The 23,171-nt window shown below is 35.6% G+C and overlaps 1 protein-coding gene across 3 annotated transcripts in view; it reads left to right on the forward strand.

Moving 5' to 3' along the window:
• The window catches only part of LOC109060144 (mannosyl-oligosaccharide 1,2-alpha-mannosidase IC-like), a 191,385-nt gene that overhangs the window by 95,654 nt on the left and 72,560 nt on the right, over positions 1–23,171 (forward strand). For all 3 annotated transcript variants that reach the window (XM_042741782.1, XM_042741780.1, XM_042741781.1), the window contains exon 3: positions 22,932–23,047. In XM_042741782.1, the coding sequence (XP_042597716.1) occupies positions 22,932–23,047 (116 nt within the window). The remainder of the gene's footprint in view (positions 1–22,931; positions 23,048–23,171) is intronic.

Below are 23,171 nucleotides of genomic sequence, written 5' to 3' on the forward strand. Positions count from 1 at the left end.
CCGATAAGCCACCGGGTTTGTGCGTTTGTTGCCGCGTACAGGTTTTCCCGCCTATTACAAGATCCTTGATCTTTACGTGTCCCTGTGAAGCCGAGGATGAAATTGAACGCCGTGTCCTTCCGCTCAGTCCCGTGAGTAAATAGACACACGGGAAGATTGCATCTGCATTTAGCTGACTTGTAGAAATCACGCTGATATACTGAAAGTCACTGGGATGTTACTGTACCTTCGTGTTTCATACAGTATCTCATATTCCCTTTAATGCTTGTCTTTTTTCTTTGCCTCCTTTCATATTCAGTACCTGTTCTGAAGCCGTACGCTAGGGATGTTTCTTTTTCATTATTGTGAAGCAAACTAGAAAATAGAGTGGAAAACAGGAAATGAATAATTCAGAACAGATCCACACACACATATTTCTCATATAAAATGTGGCGTTCTTCTGTTTTCACAGGTGTTATTAACATGGGAGCAAAAAAACAAAACAAAACATTATTAGTTATGCTGACTAGTGGTATTATTAAGGCTTATACTTAAGATTACAGGTGGCTGATGATAAAAGCAACATATATTAATCATGCACAGATGACAGTCGTTTACTGAATGAGATTCATTTAGTTACTTTTTGAGTGTAATTTTAGTGATTTTTTACTTAATTCACTTAGAACACCTTGGAAACATTAAATACACTCTTAAAAATAAAGGTGCCTTTGTGTCTAAATGGTTCCATAAAGAACTTTTAACATCTTTTTTGTTTCACAAAAGCTTCTTTGTTGTGAAAGAAGGCTCTTCAGATTATAAAAATGTAAGAAAGAGATGGTTCTTTAAAGAACCTTTGACTGAATGGCTCTTTGTGAAACCAAAAATGTATTTTTAAAAATTATCAAAATTTATCTATGTTACTAATGATTTCTATTTCAGATAAAATCATCATTAGAATGATTTCTGAAGGATCAAGTGACACTTAAGACTGGAGTAATGATGTTGAAAATTCAGCTTTGACCCACAGGAATAAATTACACTTTACAATATATTCACATAGAAAACAGTTACTTAAAATTGAAATAGTAAAAAAAACAAAAAACAAAAACTTTTACTGTTTTACACTGTATTTTGGATCAAATAAATGCAGCCTCGTTGAGCAGAAGAGACTTCACATATGAACTGCAGCAGCAAAAATGGACCACTTACAGTATATGAAGGAGTTGGACAGTCGTTAAAAACTAAATTATGATTGTTTTAATTATGCTTTTGGAATAAGTGTACCTGAGGGGGAAACTCATAAAATAGTGTCTGCACAATTCACCAAACATCTGTAGGGCCGCCATACATGAAGGAATCTGTCAGGATGTCATTACAGGTCTAAATAATGGCATTTAATTGATGCAGAGAGTTCACTTTCCTTTTTGACATGTGATCCAATAAATAATGCATGTCGAAGGCATCAAAGGCCTGTCGGGGTCTCTGATGAAGCTGCTGGATGAATGTGACTGTCAGGAAGTTTTGTAGCAGGCGTCTGCTCACCATCACTCAGCGACACCGCAACAATGGCCATGAACGGCTCCGGCATGATGCGATGAAAGCTAATTCATTGATTTGATTAATGATCAGAATGCCTCCATCCCATGCGAGATGTAGATCGTTTGATTTTGTTCTTTAGCTTCTGGGTCTGTTCGGACAGGACTAGTTTTCCCTGAGGGAAGGCGTGTTGTGTTTCACAGGCATACTTTGTGATTTTAATTATGCCCAAATTTAATACATCCGTCATTTTGAAAAAATAAATAAAATCAGTTCATTGCATGCATGTGTATGGGTTCACGTTGTCTTGATTGCTCTCTGTTATTTGGATGGTTTGTGCTGCGTGACGCGCTGCTTCTTGCGGGTGTGTTGCTCAGTGGGCATTCAGAGAGGAGATTCTGGAATATTGAAGCACAGTGGGGAGATATCGACTGTCTGTGCCGTGTGTCTGTGTGTGTATGTGTGTGTGTGTGTGTGTGTGTGTGTTGAGTGCCAGTGTGTGTGTAATTCAAAGTAGTTCAAAGCTCTTTTGCAACTCTAGCTTGCCAAGCAACTCATAATTCAAAGTAGTTCAAGTACCATTCACTCTTAAAAATAAACATTCCAAAAAGGAGTTTTCACAGTGATGCCATTGAAGAAACATTTCTGGCTCCTTAAGGATCCAAAGAGTTAAATGTAGTGCAGGTAGTTTTGATTTGAAGCTTATTCTGGCCCTATTTTGAAGTCATGCAAAATAAGCATAAACACTTTTCCAAAAAGTGGGCCAGAGAGAACTAGAATAGTTTAGAGGAGAATATTAAAACTAATAAATCAAGCTGGATATGAAGTTATAGCATGGCTCATTTTTGTTAGTTTTGTTAGTTTATATGTTTAATATAAACACACACACACACACACACACACAACATATTACACACACAAACAAAATTAACTTTTTCTTTTTTTTAATTAATTGGGGTTGTATCATATATAACTCATAGCAACACCCTGGCAACCAAAACAAAAACACTAACAACCATATATGACACTAAAAACTTCTAAACAGACTAAAGACAAACAAAGTAAAACTCTAGCTAGCAACACACCTGGCAACCTTTAAAACAGACTAAAGGACAAACACATATGACAGACTAAAAAACAGAACCTAAAATGCATTGCAAACCCCTGGCAGCCAGTAAACAACACAAAACACTAGCAGCCATATAAGACAGCATAAAGACAGTCTAAAAACATGTGTAGCAAACATCCTGGCAACCTGTAAAAGACTAGCAACCACATATGATAGACTGTATAGTTCTCATGTTTCTCCCGTATTTTCCCGTATTGCATTTATTCAGCCTTTTTTCCCATCCTGTTGATTTTCTTCTTCACTTCCTGTATATTGTTGGCCTTTTCATTTCCGCTCATGCCTCCCGCCTCTCCTTTATTTGCGCTATCAGTTGGTTTCCATCTATTACGCATTACTCTCTCTCACTCTTATTTAGCGACTCTTGTGGTCTGTTCCTGCGCTGCTGCTGCTCGAGGCTGCAGGCCAATACTGTTCATTACAGGCAGAATCAGAGGTCAGCGGGGTCACGAGATACACTAACACTGCTGTAATAGAGAGAGAGACGAGGAACCAGGAGAGCAGCGCTCCAGGACGTCACACGCAGGACTTGTAGAGAGACGTTTGAAGATAAATCACGCAGGTCTCCGTGATTCATCATAAAAGTGATTTTAGCACAGGTTTTACATCATTAAAACTAGATCTGCATTTCCTGAAGGAGAGTGCGGTGCTTGCAACAAAAGAATCATGTCTTAGGCTTCGGTTCTGCTACTTTTCTGGTAGCTGTAGATGTTAAATAGATGCAATAAAAGAAAAAACAATCCCTTTTCAGTATGCAAATAGACATAAATGGGGCCTCAAACCAGAATCCAGCATTTAAAGTTTAAATGGAGCCTTTGCAACAAAATACACAAAACACAACAAATTCAAATTTAAGCCCACCAACATTTGTGGTAATAAATTATTGATGAATTCAAACTCTGTTTATTTGTACATAAAACATTCAAAAGATGAAGTAAAATAACTAGATTTTTACATGTTCTGAAGAAACCGTAATAAAGATACAAATAAAAAAAACATTAGATAAAAACTGAAACTTTGAATTTAATACAGAATTTTGCATAAATAACAACTAATTTTATTTTTTGTTGCAGCAAACCTTTAAACCCGCAATTACAGTAACATGAAGAGTTATAACCTTGGTGGTTGTTAGCGGGTTCTTAGCATGTTGCTACAGTATGTTGTTGCTAGGGTTTTGCGAGTAGTCATTAGGGCATTGCTATGTTGTTGTGGGATGTTGCCGGGGGATTTGGTATATGGTTGCTAGTGTGTTGTTTTATGCGTTTGTCACGTTGTTGCTATGTGGTTGCTAGAGTGTTGTGGGACGTTGCCAGGGCATTGGTATATGGTTACTAGGGTGTTGCTATTTGTTTGTTAAGGTGTTGTTTATGTGGTTGTCACGTTGTTGCTATATGGTTGCTAGGATGTTGTGGGTGGTTGCCAGGGCATTGCTATGTGATTACTAGGGTGTTGTTATGTGGTTGTTAAGGTGTTGTTTATGTGGTTGTCACGTTGTTGCTATGTGGTTGCTAGGATGTTGTGGGTGGTTGCCAGGGCACTGCTATGTGATTACTAGGGTTTTCTTAGTGGATTCCAGGGCACTGCTATGTGATAACAAGGTTGTTGTTAATGTGGTTGCCAGGGTGTTGCTTTGTGGTTGCTATGGTATTGTGGTTGGTTTCCAGGGTGTTGCTATCTAATTACAAGAGTGTTATGTAGTTGCAAGGGCGTTGCTATGTGGTTGCTAGAGTGATGTTTATATAGTTTCCACAGTGTTGCTATGTGGTTGCTAGGGTGTTGTTTATGTGGTTGCTAGGATGTTGTTTATGTGGTTTCCAGGGTGATGCTATGTGGTTGCTAGGATGTTGTTTATGTGGTTTCCAGGGTGATGCTATGTGGTTGCTAGGATGTTGTTAATGTGGTTTCCAGGGCGTTGCTGTGTGGTTGCTAGGGTGTTGTTTATGTGGTTTCCAGGGCGTTGCTATGTGGTTGCTAGGGTGTTGTTTATGTGGTTTCCAGGGTGTTTCTATGTGGTTGCTAGGGTGTTACGGATGGTTTCCAAGGTGTTGTTATGTGATCAATAGGGTGTTTTTTATGTGGTTGACTGGGTATTGCTATGTGGTTTCCAGGGTGTTGCTATGTGGTTGCTAGAGTGATGTTTATATAGTTTCCAGGGCATTGCTATGTGGTTGCTAGGGTGTTGTTTATGTGGTTTCCAGGGCGTTGCTATGTGGTTGCTAAGATATTGTTTATGTGGTTGCCAGGGCATTGCTATGTGGTTGCTAGGGTATTGTTTATGTGGTTGCCAGGACATTGATATGTGGTTGCTAGGGTGTTGCGAGTCTTTGCTTTGTGGTTGCTTACTGTTTTGCATGCGAGTCTCTGTGATACTCTTGTAGCACTGAGTGTTGAGCTTTGATCACATCTGTGACCCTGAATATGAGCAATAGCAATATCGATGCCACCTTAATAAACAGCTCTTGAAAATCATTATGTCAGAGGAGCAGCTTAATGTTTGTCTCCACTTCTGTGATCAAGTACATTGATTGCATTGGACCTGTAATCTATCGGTGAGGCGTCACAGGACAAACCTGCAGATGCGCTCTCAGTTAAATCCATGCACTCCTAACAAACTTGTTTGTAACACCTAATCAATGACAGGGCTGTCAAAGCCCATGTGCTCCAGACGCTGTCAAGGGGCACTAAATGTGCTAATGTAATTCAGTTTGTTCAGACGTTTCTCTGGCTGTGAGTTTGGATTTGCATACTGCTGATTCAGATGCATTTAAAGCGCTCTTGTTAGAAAACGAAGGGGGGATCGAGAAAATAGCTAGAGGCGGCTGAGCTCCTCGCCTAGGAAACCATCCTAAATCTTTGCTTTTGTAAAAGTTGTTCATCACCAGTGGTGGACGGAATACACAATCAAGTACTTGAAAAAGAGATAGCCTAATAAAGTAAAAGTATTAAGTACTCCTTTTAAATTTTACTTGAGTAAAAGTAAACAAGTCATGCAAAATAAGGCATAAGTATGTGTTTTATAAGTAATAAAAACAGCCAATATGCAAGAAACATGCATGCTTATAAGAAACTAGTTAACAGTGAGAATTGGTCCCTAGACTAAACTGTTACTAAAATACTTTGTTATTTGTGAGCCAATCCCTGTTTCTAGCCCAGTGAGAAACAATAGTTTGGAATGGGAATGCTGCGTCTGTTCAGGCTTATAAATGGAGCAAATGGCTGCGCGGCCCACTGCTTCCAGACAGAAAGAACAAATGTGCTACATGCCGGTTGGAATGTACAAGACTCTGACCCTGGACCATCTCCAAATCCGCCCCTGCACCCCCTGTGTCTGGTCTGGAGGCGCCAACGCAGAGGAGCATTGTGGGATTTTTAATGAAGCCCAACACTATTTATCATGTGTCCATGGAAACGTTAGTTTTCCTTCTCTTGCTTTTCACCAAAACTGAGACAAACTAACAATCAAAGCTGACCTTCAAATAACCTCCAACATCTCGGCCTCTTCTGGCGACCGGATGAGAGGAGCGGCGGGAATGAACTCCAGAAAATAAACAGAGCTGGCTCTCACAATTAAACACAGAGCCATACGAGATGTTTCAGCTCGATCTGAGTGTAATCCACCAGAGAAACAACTACATATTTAGACAAAGCTCTACACACTCAGATTTCAATTGCAAATAAAATTGTATACAGTTTTTAATGTGATGCATATTTGTCCGTCATTTATAACTGAAACGGATCAGATTTCTGTAATAGTACTAATAAACTTAATGTGTTTTAAAATACACAATAACCAGGTTTATATATTTATCATCAATAAATCTGATTTGTTTAAACATTTTAACTAATTGAATACTGCTTGTTTCATAGAGAATAGAGCCATATTTTAACTAAGTTCATACTTTTTCAAATTTATGCAAATGAATAAATGCACTTTGAAAATATGATTATCTAAATAAAATCAAAAAACCATAGCATAGTTTATTATTTGTAAATACTAAAATATAAATAATACGCTATGCTATGGTTTTTGGATTGCAGAAGTCTTACCGGTTTTATTTATGTATGCTTATAAATATGCATAACAGTTTATTAGTTCATGTTAAAACTGTTTGATCCAAATGGGTGGAAATGTTTCATGCATTTCAAATGCGTACATGTTAAATGTAGGACTAAAAACTTTCATGAAACACAAAGAGAGTTTAGAGGTTATTTTCGTCAGCTTCTGTTTTCCAAGGAAAGTGGATGGTGATTTATGCTTTCAAGCACCAGAAAGGTCAAAAAAAAAAAAAAAAGTCCATAAAAGTATAATGATAGGCATGCATGTGACATTACGACGTGCAATTTTAAATTATTCACTGATAATCTTTCCATCTGAAGCCCCTCTTAAATGTGTGTGCATTCAGTTAAAATGCCATTAATTCATGCATGTGATATGAAAATGGCCATGAATGAGATTTGAGAACTGCAGCAGAGGGAAAGATTGTAAGCGGGACATTAACAAATAAAAAAATATTTGACTTTTACATGTCAAATGGTCTTTTTCTAAGTGTGTTGTTCTTGGCCCTACAGATAAAGATAAATGAATAGTCCTCGTTGACACTGTTATTTTCTTCCATGAAACACTAAGAGAGTTGAGAGGTTGCTTTAGGCAGCTTCAATTTTCCAAAGAAGGCAGATGGTGATTTGTGCTGTCAAGCCCCAAAAAGGCAAAAAAAAACAAAAAAAAAAACATAAAAGTCATGCATATAACATGCAGTTTTAAGTTACTGACTAATAATCTTCTCATCTGCTTGCATTCTTAAATGTATTTGCATTCAGTTAAAAACAGAATTAGTTCATGCATACATAAAATGATTTGTTTTTCTCGCTTCTAAGAAAAAATAAAATAACAAAAAAAATCACAACCGACATGATAATTTCAGATTGGAGTTATTTATAAATTGATTTCAGCTAAAGAAGATGGAATGTGTAATGTCATGTTTATTAAAAAGTCAGCTTAGTTAAGAGTTTTAGAGATTTTCCATCTTTCTCCACATAATTGAGTTGCCTTAGTTAATATGATATCAAAACTGACACTTTTTACTTTTATAATGCATGTTCCGAGCCTGAAGTGAATGTGTCACAAATGCAATTTCATGTTGCCAAATACACTGAGCAGATTGTATACAGATAAAAAGTCTACATGAGACTATATTAATTGTTCTGTAAAGTCTTGTTTCTTTTTAGAAAATGTATGTTTTGCCCTTTATCTTGTGTTGGGAGCTCATTGCATTGCATCTGCTCTAGTTTTGTAGAAAAACTAGGTTAGTTGTCTTAATGCATTGTTAACTAGTCACATTCAGTCACAGATAACCCACAATGACAGATTAAAGCTGGATGCAGCTCCTTATGTTCACAACTATAAGATGTAGCTCAATAACGTACTGTATGCTGTACATTAAAACACAGCAGACATCACAGCAGACATGCTGGTTTGACAGGAACACCACTTTACCGGCACAGGAACAGCCCGCTGCAATCTCACGCCTGTTTCCTGTAACTGTAGATGTTCTGTAGGCGCTAATGGGATTGACTGCGTTTGAGCCACCAGTGGCTTCTGACAGCACTCTTTTCCAAGCATGTGCTCGCCATTCTTTTCACACTTGTGTCCTTTAATCACATCTCATTTCCTCAAACCTCCTCCGGTTCTCCTCTTGTCCCTGGAGACTCAGTTAGAGAGCAACAGGTCACTGCTTTTAACACACTCTCTTTCTGAATGCACTATTATTCTAGTATTATTTATTATATGTTATTATAGTGTTTATTATGGAAGCCTGTTTTTTCCAAGGAAAAAAAAAATAAACGAAAAAGCTAACTGCGACTTTCTCACAACTTTTTTTCTCACAATTGCAAGTTCATATCTTGCAATTCTTAGTTTAGATCTCACAATCTTAAAAACAGAATTACAAGGGAAAAAATTCTGAATTGTGAGATAAACTCATAAGTGCATTAAAAAAGTCTGAATTACTGAATTATAAACAGATTTAGATTATAAACATTAGAAATCTACAAGTTAATTTTCTAATATATGCAATAACTAATGTTCACTCTATTTCTATACTTTTAAGTTGCATCCTGGTAATTTTATTGCCATTGTGTACATAATTGAAGCATTTTTTTGCAGTTACTCAGTTCAAAATGTGTTGCATAACAGAAATGACATCTCAGATCTCAGAGTGTGGCTCCGTCCTGAATTGAGCATATTATGTGGACTGTGGTCGAGTGACCTTTACTCGTGTGTATCTGTGAAGTATATAGACCACTTGAGACTTTTTAATGATTTTTTTGTTGTTTTTGGATTGAGTATGTTTTGCACCTTGACAGCAGACTTTTGCACAACAGTCTGTGCAGCATTTTTTTTCTTTAGCTTGGGGCCAAAGACCAACATCAATAGGCCAATGGGCATCGAGTGGAATATAAGTTATTGATTAGTTTGACCCATGATTTGACCCGATGCATTATTGACAATAGACATAGGACATTTCAGGAGATGTCAATAGAGCTATAAAACATTATTAATGAGTTTCCTTCCCTGTCAGGAAGGACTTTAGCTTTAAACCATCAAGGCTCAAAGGGACTGGTTAAAGAAAGTCAATGAAGCTGAGACAAAAAGTTTTCCGATGACAGATGCATACGTGGGACGTAGCTCATTTGGTGAGGACTGATTTGGAAACATTAATACGTCAGCACATCATTGCTTGTGTATTTCAGACTCCCATAACCCTAAAAACCTGTCTGCAGTCCAGCTCTTTACCAAAAAAAAAAAAGTGCTTTATTGAAGGCATTTTATAGCAAGCTCTGCGTAAACTCCCCCATCATGTCTCACAAAACCCTGTGTTCTGCTGAGCGTGGTGGAAAGAGCCAGAAAAGATCTGAATGCTGTGGGAGGACTGATCTCTGCAAGTCAGCATGGAGTCAGAATCACTTCCTTTACTAAATTTGAATTGAGGAACCAAACAGGATGCAGAAGTGCAATTTGAATGTAAGAAGTTGAATTTAAAATTAATTTCAAAGAAAAACAAGATGTGTATATACTGTATATGGATGGGTGGATAAATGGATGATGAATGGATGGATGGGTAGATGGGTTGATAAATGGATGTTGGATGGATAGATGGGTAGATAGATAGATGATGGATGGATGATAAATGAATGCATGGGTGGGTGAATAGATGGATATATAATGGATGGATGGATGGATAGTTGGGTGGATAAATAGAGGATGGGTGGGTGGGTGGATGAATGAATGATGAGATGGTTGGATGGATGGATGAATAGGGAGGGGTGGATGGATGGATAGCTGGGTGGATAAATAGATGATGTATGGGTCGGTGGGTGGGTGTTTGAATGGATGATGGGATGGATGGGTGGATGAATAAATAGGGAGGGATGGATGGATGGATAGATAGATGGGTTGATGAATGGATGTTGGATAGATAGATGGGTAGATAGATGATGGATGGATAAATGAATGCATAGGTGGATGAATAGATGGATAGATAATGGATGGATGGATGGATCGATTGGTGGGTGGTTGGATGGATGGATGGATGGATGGATAAATATGGAGGGATGGATGGATGGTTGGATAGTTGGGTGGAGATGAAGCTCTACAATGTGTATGTAATTGTGTGTCACTATATCAAAGAATCAAAGGATGGATGGATGAATAAATAGGGAGGGAGGGATGGATGGGTGGAGGATATATAGATAGGTGGATGGCTATATAGATAGAAGGATGGGTGGGTGGGTGTTTGACATAGATGGGTGGGTGGATAGATGATGGATGGATCAATTGGTGGGTGGTTGGATGGATGGATGGATTGATGGATGGACCATTGGATAGGTGGGTGGATAAATAAATTTATGGTGGGATGGGTGGATGAATAAATGAAGGGAGGGATGGATGGGTGGATGAATAAATGAAGGGAGGGGTGGATGGGTGGATGGATAGACGGATGGGTGGGTGTTTGATATATAGATGGGCTGTTGGATGGATGGATAGATGGGTATAGATAGATGATGGATACATGAGTGGATGAATGGATGGATAGATGATGGATGGATGGATGGATGGATGAGTGGATCAAATGTTGGATAGATAGATAGATAGATAGATAGATAGATAGATAGATAGATAGATAGATAGATAGATAGATAGATAGATAGATAGATAGATAGATAGATGATTTGCCATCTTTATGTACGCACATTTTCCATCTTACATATATACAGATAGCATGGCTGTTTTTAGGTCAGGTTCTCCATCTGTTCAGTGTATATGGTTTGGCCGTCTGCCATACTGTACATATACATACTTATTTAGCAGCCATAGATGCGTTCGCAGAGAGTTTTTATAACATCTCACAGACTTTACACTTAAAGTAAATGTACTTTTATGCATTTGGCAGGTGCTTTTATCCAAATTGACTTACGACTAAGGTATGCATTATAGCAAGGAACCCACAGATGCTGTAGTTTTGCAGAAGAACGCAATTGAGTTTGACTGTTTCTTCCTCGAGTTGACTGACATCCGTTAGCAGGTAGTCGAGGTCGTGAGCTGGGGTTCGGAGCTCATGATCTATATCGGAGTAGACAGGTGGATCCCAGCAGCAGCTGTGATTGTGTGCGCTGAGCGGGGCCCCTGTGGTACCGGCCCCTGATTACATGTAAATGGATGTCAGGAGGCAGATGTGCCTGAGAGCGGGTGACTGTACAGGTGTTACGTCAGCATTGGAGCCACAGGCCGCTGAGGTCCAAACAGTATGAATATATGATTGAGGGCATGAGTATATGCTGATGAATGTTTACATTTTTGCCTCAATAGACTAGCTTTAGGGCCATTCCAGGTCAAACTGACCAAATTTCAGAAACTTCCCTGCCTAAAATGTTTGATATTGTTCATCTTTTTCTGAAGAAAGACAAACATACATAGTGATGGAAGCCTGTCACGGATGAATATTTACAGAGTAATGCACTGTTTTGTAGAGGGGGGTCACAATGACAATTTTTGCAGGTGGGAAAAATGACTATAGAGAGGTGGCAGTGTTATTTTTACACAGAGATAGGTCCATTAGTACATTTGTTGACTTTAGCAATCTTTGTTGCATTAAGTGACCATTTAAAAATAGGAAAAAAACACTTTTCTATTTTTTTTTTTTCCTAAAGTTTGCATGCATGCAACTCAAAACGTATTAAAGATATTTTGATGTCCTTTCAGATTTTGGTTCTCAACAAACTTTTCTTTTGTAATCTTCATTTTTAAGGCTCAGTGTGGTTTAATCCCAGAGATATGGGGATCTCAGTGTGGCTCCATGTCCAAATTGTTGTATTCTACCCATTTAGATTTTTATCCAAAATCATAATATTGAGATCTTAAATAGAGGGGGGTTAGTATGAGTTAAGAAAGATGGCCGAATCATTGTTATTTTTACACAGAGATTGGTAGGTCTATTAGTAAGATCTGTTGACTTTATCAATCTGCTGCTGGATTTTAACCAGATGTGATTGCACACTTTGGTATCTTGGTAATTGCAGCGGTGAGATCAAATGGAGAGCAAATTTAGACTGAAGTTTTCTGTTTCTCAGATGTTTTTCCTGAGTTTTCTTTCCTCCAATTTTTGTTTGGTATCCATCAGAATGTTTCTTTAAGTTAGTCTGTTGCACTTTTATCCATCTGCTTGCATTGATTCAAAGAAAACGCTGTATTTACTTTTAGTATGTGGATAAAAACAGCAGGATTAAATGAGGAAGCAGTTCAACAGGGAATCCCTCAGGAATTACAAGCAAGATAATGAAAAACTGACCATGAATGCATGACGGGGCACCAGGATTAAAGGAGATTGGAGAATTTGTTACAATGACGACTTGGATGGGAAGAAGTCAGAAGTCAACAGGAAAATGAGGGACTGTGGGTTATTTCAGTCCGCTGACGATGAGCTCATGTCTTCATCATGACGTCCGGTATTAATGGCGGCCTTATCTACTGCGCTCACTAATCGCTGTTGACTAGTTTTACCCAGAAGCCCTGAAGCCCCCTGATGACCATGAGAGACGTTTTTAGTTCAATCACTTTTCCTCTGTTTATGTTTATGATTCCGGTTACACAGGAGCTACATAAACTGATTCATTTCCCTGTCTTATAATTTAAAAAAGTGTTTCTGTAAGAGCATATGGAAAAATATCATAAATATACATATTAAATATTTCATAAATAATGCATATTTATATATAATGCAAAAATAATAATTATTTAAACAATCTATTTAATTACATCTAATATATATTTTAAAAAAGATAATTATACAATATTAACATATAACAATATACTAGTGTTTCAGAAATACACTGGTAAGACTCAAACACTTTATGAACTTAAATGGTTCAAATGGAAAGAAAATTAAAAAGATATTCATAAACAGCTCATGTTTGCTTACATTAGGATGTTGACTTGAGCTTTGAAATGTTAATAATAGTGAACTGATTTGTGTAATGTTATTAATTCATTTTACAAGCGATTTTATCCATGATTAACAGGTCAACACACAGAAACACACACACACACACACACACACACACACACACACACACACACACACACACAAAAAAAAAAAAATGGATTACTACATCTAGTGTTTAATTTGAAATACTTAAATTAAAGAAAGGTACAAATGAAGAGATATCTGGAGTATTTGTAGGTTTAATATCTTTAATATAAAACAAGAATTTATTTAAAATATATGTTGATATTGATATAATGTAATTTGATGCAAGAAATCATACTAATATTAATATTAATATTAAGTGGGTTTAATGTATTACCCAATATATTAAAAGGATAGTTTGCCAAATATGAAAATTATGTCAATTTATTCACTCCCATTTCAAAACTTGATGACACTTATTAAGTCTTCTTGAAACAAGGGTGAAAAAAGAAGAAAAGGTGGACTTGGTAATTAAATAGTAAATGAAAAATAAAGGCATTAGCCAGACGGCTTGAAATTATGGAGTGACGAATGAATGTAATTATGTTTCAGGCCGTAAATATGTTCCTGCAGCCGTTTTCACAGTTTTACTGATCTCTCGTAGCATGGTGTGAAATTAAAGGTGAATCTTTAAGGTGGTTTTACATCAAGCGCTAATTAACTGGAGTGTCCACCAATCTAGAGGTCCATTGTGCACATTTCCATTTTAATACACGTCTGCGTTTCATATTCGGTAGATTAGCAGTTTTCAGTCTTTCAGAGCTCGATGCATTTATTTGACCAATTTCTATTACCTGGCCATATAGGCTGAAAAGGGAAAATGAGGACCTTTAAAGAGTGAATGATTGAACCCTCTGTGAGTAAAGATGGGAAAACTGCAGCTCCATCAGATCCTTGATGTAATTTATCACTATATTATCAGCCGGCTCTTTATATAAAGTTGGATATGTGTACTGTAAGTGTGTTCAACTTAATCCACAGTATAGCAAATCTCAACTGCTTGATTACATATATTGCCACATAAACTATATTATGCATCAGTAAGGCAGGAAGATATTAAGATATTACAAACACATCGTGATTTTTTGCAAAGAGCTCAAAAACAAATAAATCTGTCATTAAATGAAAAATATCATTATTTAATGTTTGTTAATGATTTATTAATGAAAGTTATTATAAAGTGTTAAAACTGTGTAATTCGATTTTGATTAATTTCAGAAACTATTTGACATGGATACTACAATTTACTGCATATTATAGTGTCAAATATTACACACACGGGTTTTGGAAACCGTTGCTTTTAAATGCATTATCTGAACTTTGACACATACTGTATTATCCTAAGAGTGGACATTTATTGCTTGAGTCCTGACATGTTAGTGTGACATCATACATCTTTATTTCTGGATTTCCACACATCTTTAAGTTTGTCCAGCTTTAAGTGGGTGGGATTGTGTTGCACTAGTAGCAGGAAGTTGAGCAGAAGTGTGTGTGTGATTATCAAGGCCTCAGACGGGGTTAATCAATGGCATTGCTAAGCAGCGGATCTAATGCACTGCGTGTATTTTGACTACAGCTCTGATGTCTCTTGATCTCTCAGTTTGTGTCCTGTAGCACAGCAGCTATCAGGCAGATGTAGACATCATTAGGCTCATTAAACCACACTCTTAAGGATAGGACGAAGCATTTGATTACTGTAACAGCACAGAATCAATGTTTGTGTGTTTGCGGGAGAAGAAAGCATCGGATTCAAAACACACATGTTTGGTAATGTGAAAGGCGGGCGAGGCGCTGGTGTTTGTCACAGATCATGTTGATGAAGGAGCTGGAGGATCAACAGACATCCTGCAATTTTACATGTGAGGTTAACGAGTGAATACAGCACACGTTTTTATATTGAAATAATGCATGCAAGTGGTGCAACTGTTTCTTGAATTTGGCTCAAAATGTAGAGCATGGTGTGAATAAATGTGCTTAAGGTGCTTTACTGTTCGTAAATGTATTCAATCTAATAAAAAAGGCCATACTGTATATCCACTCTTTCACTACTTAGGTTGTATTCACTCCAGGAAAGTCTGCTAGTTCACTTGCTTTGGTCCGGACCAAACACAATGTTGTTGTTTTTTTGATTGCAAGTGAACCAAAAATTGTAAACAAAAGGTCATCCATTCATTGGTTCATCCATTTAACCATACCAGAATTCGTTTGGAAGCGGACAAACTTGACTTTGATTTAATCGAACCAAACAAGACAGGTGTGAATACTCCCTTAGCCTTTAGTGTTTTTAGCATTTAGTGCTGTTTGTTACTGATTTTTTATTATTTTTTATATAAAGCTGAAATTAAAGAAAATATTGAAGTAAAACTAAGAAAATTATAGATACTAGAGAAATAGAAACTACTATAGAAAATACTTAAAACTTAAAAAATAATAAGCAATTGAAATTAAAGTACTGAGCTGAAGTACTAAAATTATTAGAACTAAAACTGAAATTAAAAAAATAATAATAAAATATGTATTTTAAATTAATATTATAAATTGAATTTTAGCACATTTTATAAACTAAATTAAATATAAGTTTTATTAATTAAAATATATGAATAATTAAAAAAAAAAAAAAAAAAAAAAAAAAAAAAAAAAAAAAAAAAAAAACAACGATTCTTTTTTTTTTCCTGGTTATTGTGGTTTTCCTGGCCTGAACCTATGCAAAGCAGGTTACTATCATAAACTAAAACTAAAACCATAAAAAAATAAATAAATAAATGTAATTACATGAAATAAACTAAAATATAAAAATTTGTTTAGTTCAGTGGTTCTCAACCCACGGTTCACCATGCTGAACACAATTAAAAATTAACTTCCAGTTTAACAATTCCTTTTAGTTTTTACATTCATATCAAAATGTACTAAACAAAAATAAGCTATAATGTTTATGTAAATTAATTTTGTTTTAAATATATTATTTTCAGAGCAGACCTATGTACTCATGTAATTAACTTACAAGCGCGCACTTTGGCAGAATTCGATTGAAATAGTCATCAGCAGCCATTAATTCAGTATTTGTTTTTTCTAGAAGTCAATGGTGCCCATCAGCTGTTCGGATATTAAAAATTTTCAAAATATCTTCTTTTGTGTTGAACAGAAGAAAGAAACTCATATAGGTTTGGAACAAGTGGAGGGTGAGTGTATGCTACATTTGTGAACGTTACAATCGCAACTTCATTGTGCTGTTACTCCTCAATTATTCAATTCGAAAGTGCTTTCCATATTTGGATCAACGTATGCTACATTTGTGAACGTTACAATCGCAACTTCATTGTGCTGTTACTCCTTTCGAGCCGAATTTCATAACATTAGGTAAGCTCCCGACAACATCAGGTGTTTTATTTATGGTGAGTAGAATTATTTATAATCATTTAGATATCATAATATTTAGGCTATAATATTATAAATCTGCTTGGTTCGTAATATGTAAATGTTATGCGGCCTGTGAGACTTGCACTTGGACCATTGTGCTGTTTCCCAGTGGAAAGAAAGGTTTGAGATAAAATAACTACAACTAAATAAACCAAATCTAAAACTATGTAAGCACATTTTAAATAAAAATAAAACAAATTAATAAAAGGGACTAAAACAACAAAATTGCTAAAACTTCAGCTAAAATTAAAATAAAGACAGCATCTAAAAATCAAGTCTAACTCAAAATATTAACAAAAACTGTAGCAGTAAATCAGTGATACTAAAATAACATTGCAATGTGCTTGCATCAGAATAACAGCCCTTCTGTTTATGTCTCTAATTAATTTACCTAAAAATGACCTATTTTCACACAAAATGAAAAATGACCATTTATTTACTCAAATGCATCTTGTTTTCAGTAGGAATTTGCCATTGAGCCTCCGGGGTCTGCAGCGCGCTGCTTTAAAGATCATTTTCTTTCTCCTCCGCCCTCAAACGCAATTTATCATCAGATCACAAATACTGCTCAGGGAGCAGAGCGATGTTAAATCAGGAGCGCTCCCCGTTCTTCAGCTCCGTGTTGATGGCACATGTGACTGTGATCCGTTTAGTAGATGTATGTCAAGGAAAACATGAATAAATAAAATTAAAATAAAGAATTATATACAGTATTAGAAAAATTATATAATTACATATGAAATTAGCTTTACAGATTTATAGGATTTAAAGAATATATATAACCCCAAAATAACATTTTTTTCTTGGTCATTCATTCATTTAGAGCAGGTTAAATATAATATAATAAGTTGTTTATATAATATGTGTATTGTATACTGTACCATTCTAAACACAGCATACACTAAACTAGATTAACTTCACTATTGTATTTATACCATTATAGTATTTATTCATATATTTACTAATTTAATATTTATTAATATCCTGTTTATTAATATTAACTTTTAATTTTATACTTTCATTTATTTGTATTTTACTTTAATTTAAAGTTTTAGGTTTTAATTTATATAATCCTATTATTTATTTATTTAAAATGGTCTCTTTTGTACAAATCAAACTAATTTGCCAAGGCAACATTTCTCAATTACTAAACTTTTTTAATTACTTTCTTTTTATTATAAGTCTTTATTATAAAGCAAATTGGTCTGTGTGGGTGTATATATATATATATATATATATATATATATATATATATATATATATATATATATATATATATATATATAATGAATAAAAACAGTAGTTTTTGTGGTAGTTTAGAGTAGTTTTGATTAACAGTAACAACACTAGATAAGATGAGATACACTGGAAGAAGTGAAGCCACAACACAAACAGCACATGTAAACACTCAACTCTTGACGTGCTTCGACCGAAGGGTTAGGATTGACTTTGTGTTGGCCCAGACCTGTCTGAAGTCACACGTTCAGACAGAGATGCGTTGAGATAGAAGAGCTGATAGCTGGTGACAGTCAGCGCTCCTGCTATGACTCTCGCTCGATCTCTCGCCGTCTGTGCCTCAGATTAAACCCCGACCGGCTCTGAAAGTGACAGATGCATGTCTCCGGTCCATAGCAGAGTCTTCAGAGTCTCACGTGATCGCACTCGGCTGTGTGCCACACTGTTACTAATGAGAGGATCCGTGATCACTGCAGGAGATCTCTGCCGCTGACCTCATTAGCCGGCCCGGATCGGGATTAGGCCGGGGTCAGAGGTCAAGCCTGACCGCGATGAGAGAAGGGAAATGAGGAACGACGAACAGCTCCTGGGATGTCCGACGTGATTAGAACTGATAAAGAAGATTGATGTAGTGCAGAGAGAATGAAGAGCAGATCATGTGCTCGGGGTCTGGCTGTGCCTCAAAGACAACCTAGGCTCATTGGAAATGCATACATTTCTGCAAAACTGAATCACTGCAGTTTCCAGTTGAAATGAAACATTAGAGGCAGTAAAACTCAAAGCTTAATTTACACACAGTTCTTTACAGAATATTGTTTAATGACTTCAAAACAATTTTAGCATCCTGTGTGACTTGAAAACTAATACTTTTGAACGTTGTGAATTCTGTCATATATGTGAATTCTGAACAGCCACAATATGTAGTTCAAGCAGCGTAATAAAAACACAGCAAAATGTGCCTGTACCAAGTGATAAAAGCATGCCAGGTCACATATTGAACCTGCGAAAAATGCAGAAAGGTACGTAAAAATAGTGTTGCAGAAATGTATTAGAGGCACATATTTTCATGAGCCTGGGTTGCTTAAAATACGATCACAACTTCTGATTTATAGAATTTACTTCTAAAGTTAGTGGCACATTGTGACAGTCCCATATTACTCAACAAATAAAACTTTAAAGCTGCAACATAAATTCTTATTTTATGATAAATATATAAGAATATAAATATCAACAAAAAAGTTACTGAAAATTATTTGAATAAATATATATAAGAAAAAGTTTGGGGTCAGTAATAGTATGTAATACTATCAATTTATATAGTTTTATTAATCAAGGATATCATTAAATTGATAAAAAAATGACAGTATAGACATTTATAATGTTACAAAAGTGTTCTTTTCAAGTTTCTACTCACCAAAGAATCATTAAAAAAATAAATCAAAATCAAATGTATCATGATTTCCATGTAAATATGAAGCAGCACAACTGTTTTCAACATTGATAATAATCAGAAATGTTTCTTGAGCAGCAAATCATCATATTTTCATGATTTCTGAAGATCATGTGACACTGAAGACTGGAGTAATGATGCTGAAAATACAGCTGCGCATCACAGCACTCACTGAAAGTTTAACAGATATTCACAGCTATTTTATATTTTAATAATATTTCAAAATTTTTACTGTATTTTTGATCAAATAAATTCTGCCTTAGTGAACCTAAATATGCATATATTTTATTTTCATTTTTACATTATTGTACATTGTTTCTGCATGTTTCTATGTCTAAGCCTATGCACACTTATAAAATATTTTATTGTCATTTTTCCACATTATTGTAACTTATTTTTAATGCCTCTGCACTATTATTTATTAAATTAGTATGTTTATTTATAAAAGATAAATAAAAATTGATTTTGTATTAATTCTGCTTGTTTACATCGAATATATAGATTTTTAAATTTATTTGATCTTTATTCCACATTGCTGTACATGATTTTTAGTGCCTTTGCACTTTTAATCTTTTAAATGAATCTGTTAATTTATAAACAGATTTATATATATATTTATGAAATACACTGAATATTTTACACTTAATAAACATATATATATATATATATATATATATATATATATATATATATATATATATATATATATATATATATATATATATATATAAAAGATTTTGCACATAATTCTGCTTTTTTACATTGAATATTTACCTTTAAATCTATTTTGTAATTTTTTGTAATTTTTTTAATTTTTATTGACTCTTAACTTTTTTTCTTAAATAATAAATAAACAGCTATAAAATGGATTTTGCACATAATTATTGTAAATTTTTTAAAAATGCATTTTGTCATTTTCCACATTTCTCTACCTGACTTTCAGTGCCTTTTCACTTTTAATTTTTAAAATGAATCTGTTAATTTATAGAACAGATTTATGAAATAGATTTTGCACATAATTCTGCTTATTTACACTGAATATTTTACACTTAATAAACATTTACGCACACAGTTGTGAACAGGGTCCAGAAATTGACTTTGGATTGAGTCACCAGTTGGTGTGTGACTTTATAAAGAAGTAATGCAAGCGGTTCTATGGTTTTCTGGCTGTTTTCACACCGTGGGTCACACAAACTCATACTGATGCTCTGTGTAGTAGAAGATCGTGATACAATCAGGCTGCGAGGTTTCTGTGCTTATCGCACCATGTTTCCTTTGTGCATCCAAACTGACGTAACATCTGAAATGCTGCATTTACCTGCAGGAGCCTGAAGCATTTCAGAGTATTTTCATCTGTTATTTGCAGTTATTCCCACACTTTTAGACCTGTTTTTGTGGACACGCTGGTTTGTGCCGGTGTTTTTGTGCAGCATCACTTGATATCAGCGTGTAATATGCAGCATTGCTCACAGTTGCATCACATTATCACACTGGCACACGATGCCTTGGGCTCGCTTTACGCTACGTCTCATTCGCACCCGTTTCTTCAGATCCTCTCGCAGTATTTCTAGGGAGGTCATGGGAAAGGCTGTGGCCTGTGGGTGTTGCTTTTTCATTGCTTTTTCACAGTTCTTAAGCTCCTAATTGAAATGCTCATTAAATGTGCAGCGGCGGGGATTTTGGGAGACGACACGCTGCGTACGTCTTTAGGTTGAAACACATCGTTTATATTGCCTCATTTGTTCCCATTGGACGTTTGTCAGCGTCGTGTATCTACTGTACATATAATATGCGTTTTGTGTGCTCCGGCGGGCCGACTACCTCCCTGCACTTTCCTAAAGCAATAAAGAGCTTGTTTTGGTGCACATTTTCTACATTAAAGGGGGTGAAGCTCGAGTAAACTCATTCAAGGTCGAGTGCATTAAATGAAAGCCTCTGAATATTTTTCATTAAGGATGTGAAGTGAATTTAATAACTTCAAATGAAAAGCAGCTAAAGCTCAGGAGTCGTGGGGCTCGTCGTGTGAGATGAGGGAATAAGGGAAGGGTTGTTTTGTTGCTCGAGCATGGGTTGTTTAGTTTCTGCCACAATGAAGGGTCAGTTTAACACTGCAACATCTCAACCTGAATAAATAGAGATGTAAAGTTGTAATGCAGTGTTCTTGTAGCTCAGCTGCACGAACAGAAGCAATGTGGAACTTGAATGCAAAGTTGAAAAAAGTGCATGATATGTCAGAACCATGTTAACCATGTTTTATTTGGCTTATTTTAATATTTAGATAATCTAACACTTACTTTAAAGGGATAGTGAAAGATCGCTGTCCTTTTAAGAGCACATGTTGATTTTGTTGCTGTGTGCATGCATTCATTATAATGAGTCTTGTAGATTTGTGTGCATAAAAATGAATTTAGCTCATTTCTTAGAAAAAATACACCCTTAAATAATTTTAGCATGAAAAGCTATATAAAACAATATAAAAACTGAAATATTTTATTGATATATGTACATATGGAACCCTGTTTCCACCACTTAATAAAATAAAAAAGGTAAATGCAACTTATCTCACAATTCAGACTTTTCACATGATATAAACTCGCAATTCTTTTTTTTATTTTTTTTTTATTGTGAGATATAAATAGAATAGTAAAACTATTCTAAACCATTAACAGTTTTTACTTTTTCTCGCAATTACGAGTTTGTATCTCAAAATTTGGACTTTATTTCTCACAATTGTGAGTTTCTATCATTGAATCGTCAGCAATTTTGAGAAAAAAAAAGTCAGAATTGTGATACAAGTCATAATTACCTTTTTTGTTTTTAATTCGGTGTTGTTTATACAGGTCTGTCAACTTATGGTCATGTTTTTCATGTTAAAGTGCCCCTATTATGAGTAATGAAAGGTTCATATTTTGGTTTTGGGAGTCCTCAACATCAGGTTGACATGCATGCAAGGTAAAAAAAAAAACACTTTCATTGTCTTATAATATGTATTTATTTTTTTACCTTACTTCCTCAAGGACTCCCAAATGATTCGCTCAACGATTCATTTTTCCAAACCCCTCCTTTGCATAACGCTAATCTGCGGTGATTATTCCGATTGTTCTCATTTTCATTACATCATGCATGTAATGCCTGATAAAGCAGCGTTTGTGAGCGCAGTGCTGCTTTGTGTACAGTGTTACCGGGGAAACAGCTACTGTATTTTTACCGCTTTAAAAGCAGCACCTAGTGACAAAGAATGAATTTGCATTTTCAATCAGATCAACTGAAAAGACCAACAAGTGAGTGGGCAGCATGCTAATGTTTCATATTGACGTCAACATGAAACAGCTTGGGATTCGTTTTAAAACGACTTTATACATGGTGCACTTTCAGATTTTAAACTTTGCAGGATGTTTCCATTCACTTAGAGCTGTGTTACACACTGCATGAAAGGTAATTTTTTTTAAAATTCATAATAGGGGCACTTTAGTAATTTAGCATGTTGCATTTCCCAAGACATTGTCTAATTGTAAGGATATTTTTGTTTACTTTTGACTGATAAACAACTCTAGCGCTTTAATGGGACAGTCGATGTAAAATCTGCTATTTTACATTGAGAACCAGTTGGGAACTGCTGTATATTTCTTGAAATGTAAAGATGTATTGTGTGTTGTGTTTGCAGGCGGACTCAGAGGCGCTTCAATCGTGGATTCTCTGGACACGCTGTACATCATGGGTCTGATGGAGGAGTATGAGGAAGCCAAGGAATGGGTCCAAAACAACCTGAACCTGATCTCGGTGAGCAAACACAGTTGGGTTGTTTCTCTGTGGATCAGCAGCACTGAATTAGCTGTGAATCTCATGCTGTCTGAAGCACTTGTGTAAAAGCCCTCTATTGATCCAGAGCTGCGCCGGAATCAAT

The sequence above is a fragment of the Cyprinus carpio genome, chromosome B16 (genome assembly GCF_018340385.1).
Source record: "Cyprinus carpio isolate SPL01 chromosome B16, ASM1834038v1, whole genome shotgun sequence".
Lineage (NCBI taxonomy): Eukaryota > Metazoa > Chordata > Actinopteri > Cypriniformes > Cyprinidae > Cyprinus > Cyprinus carpio.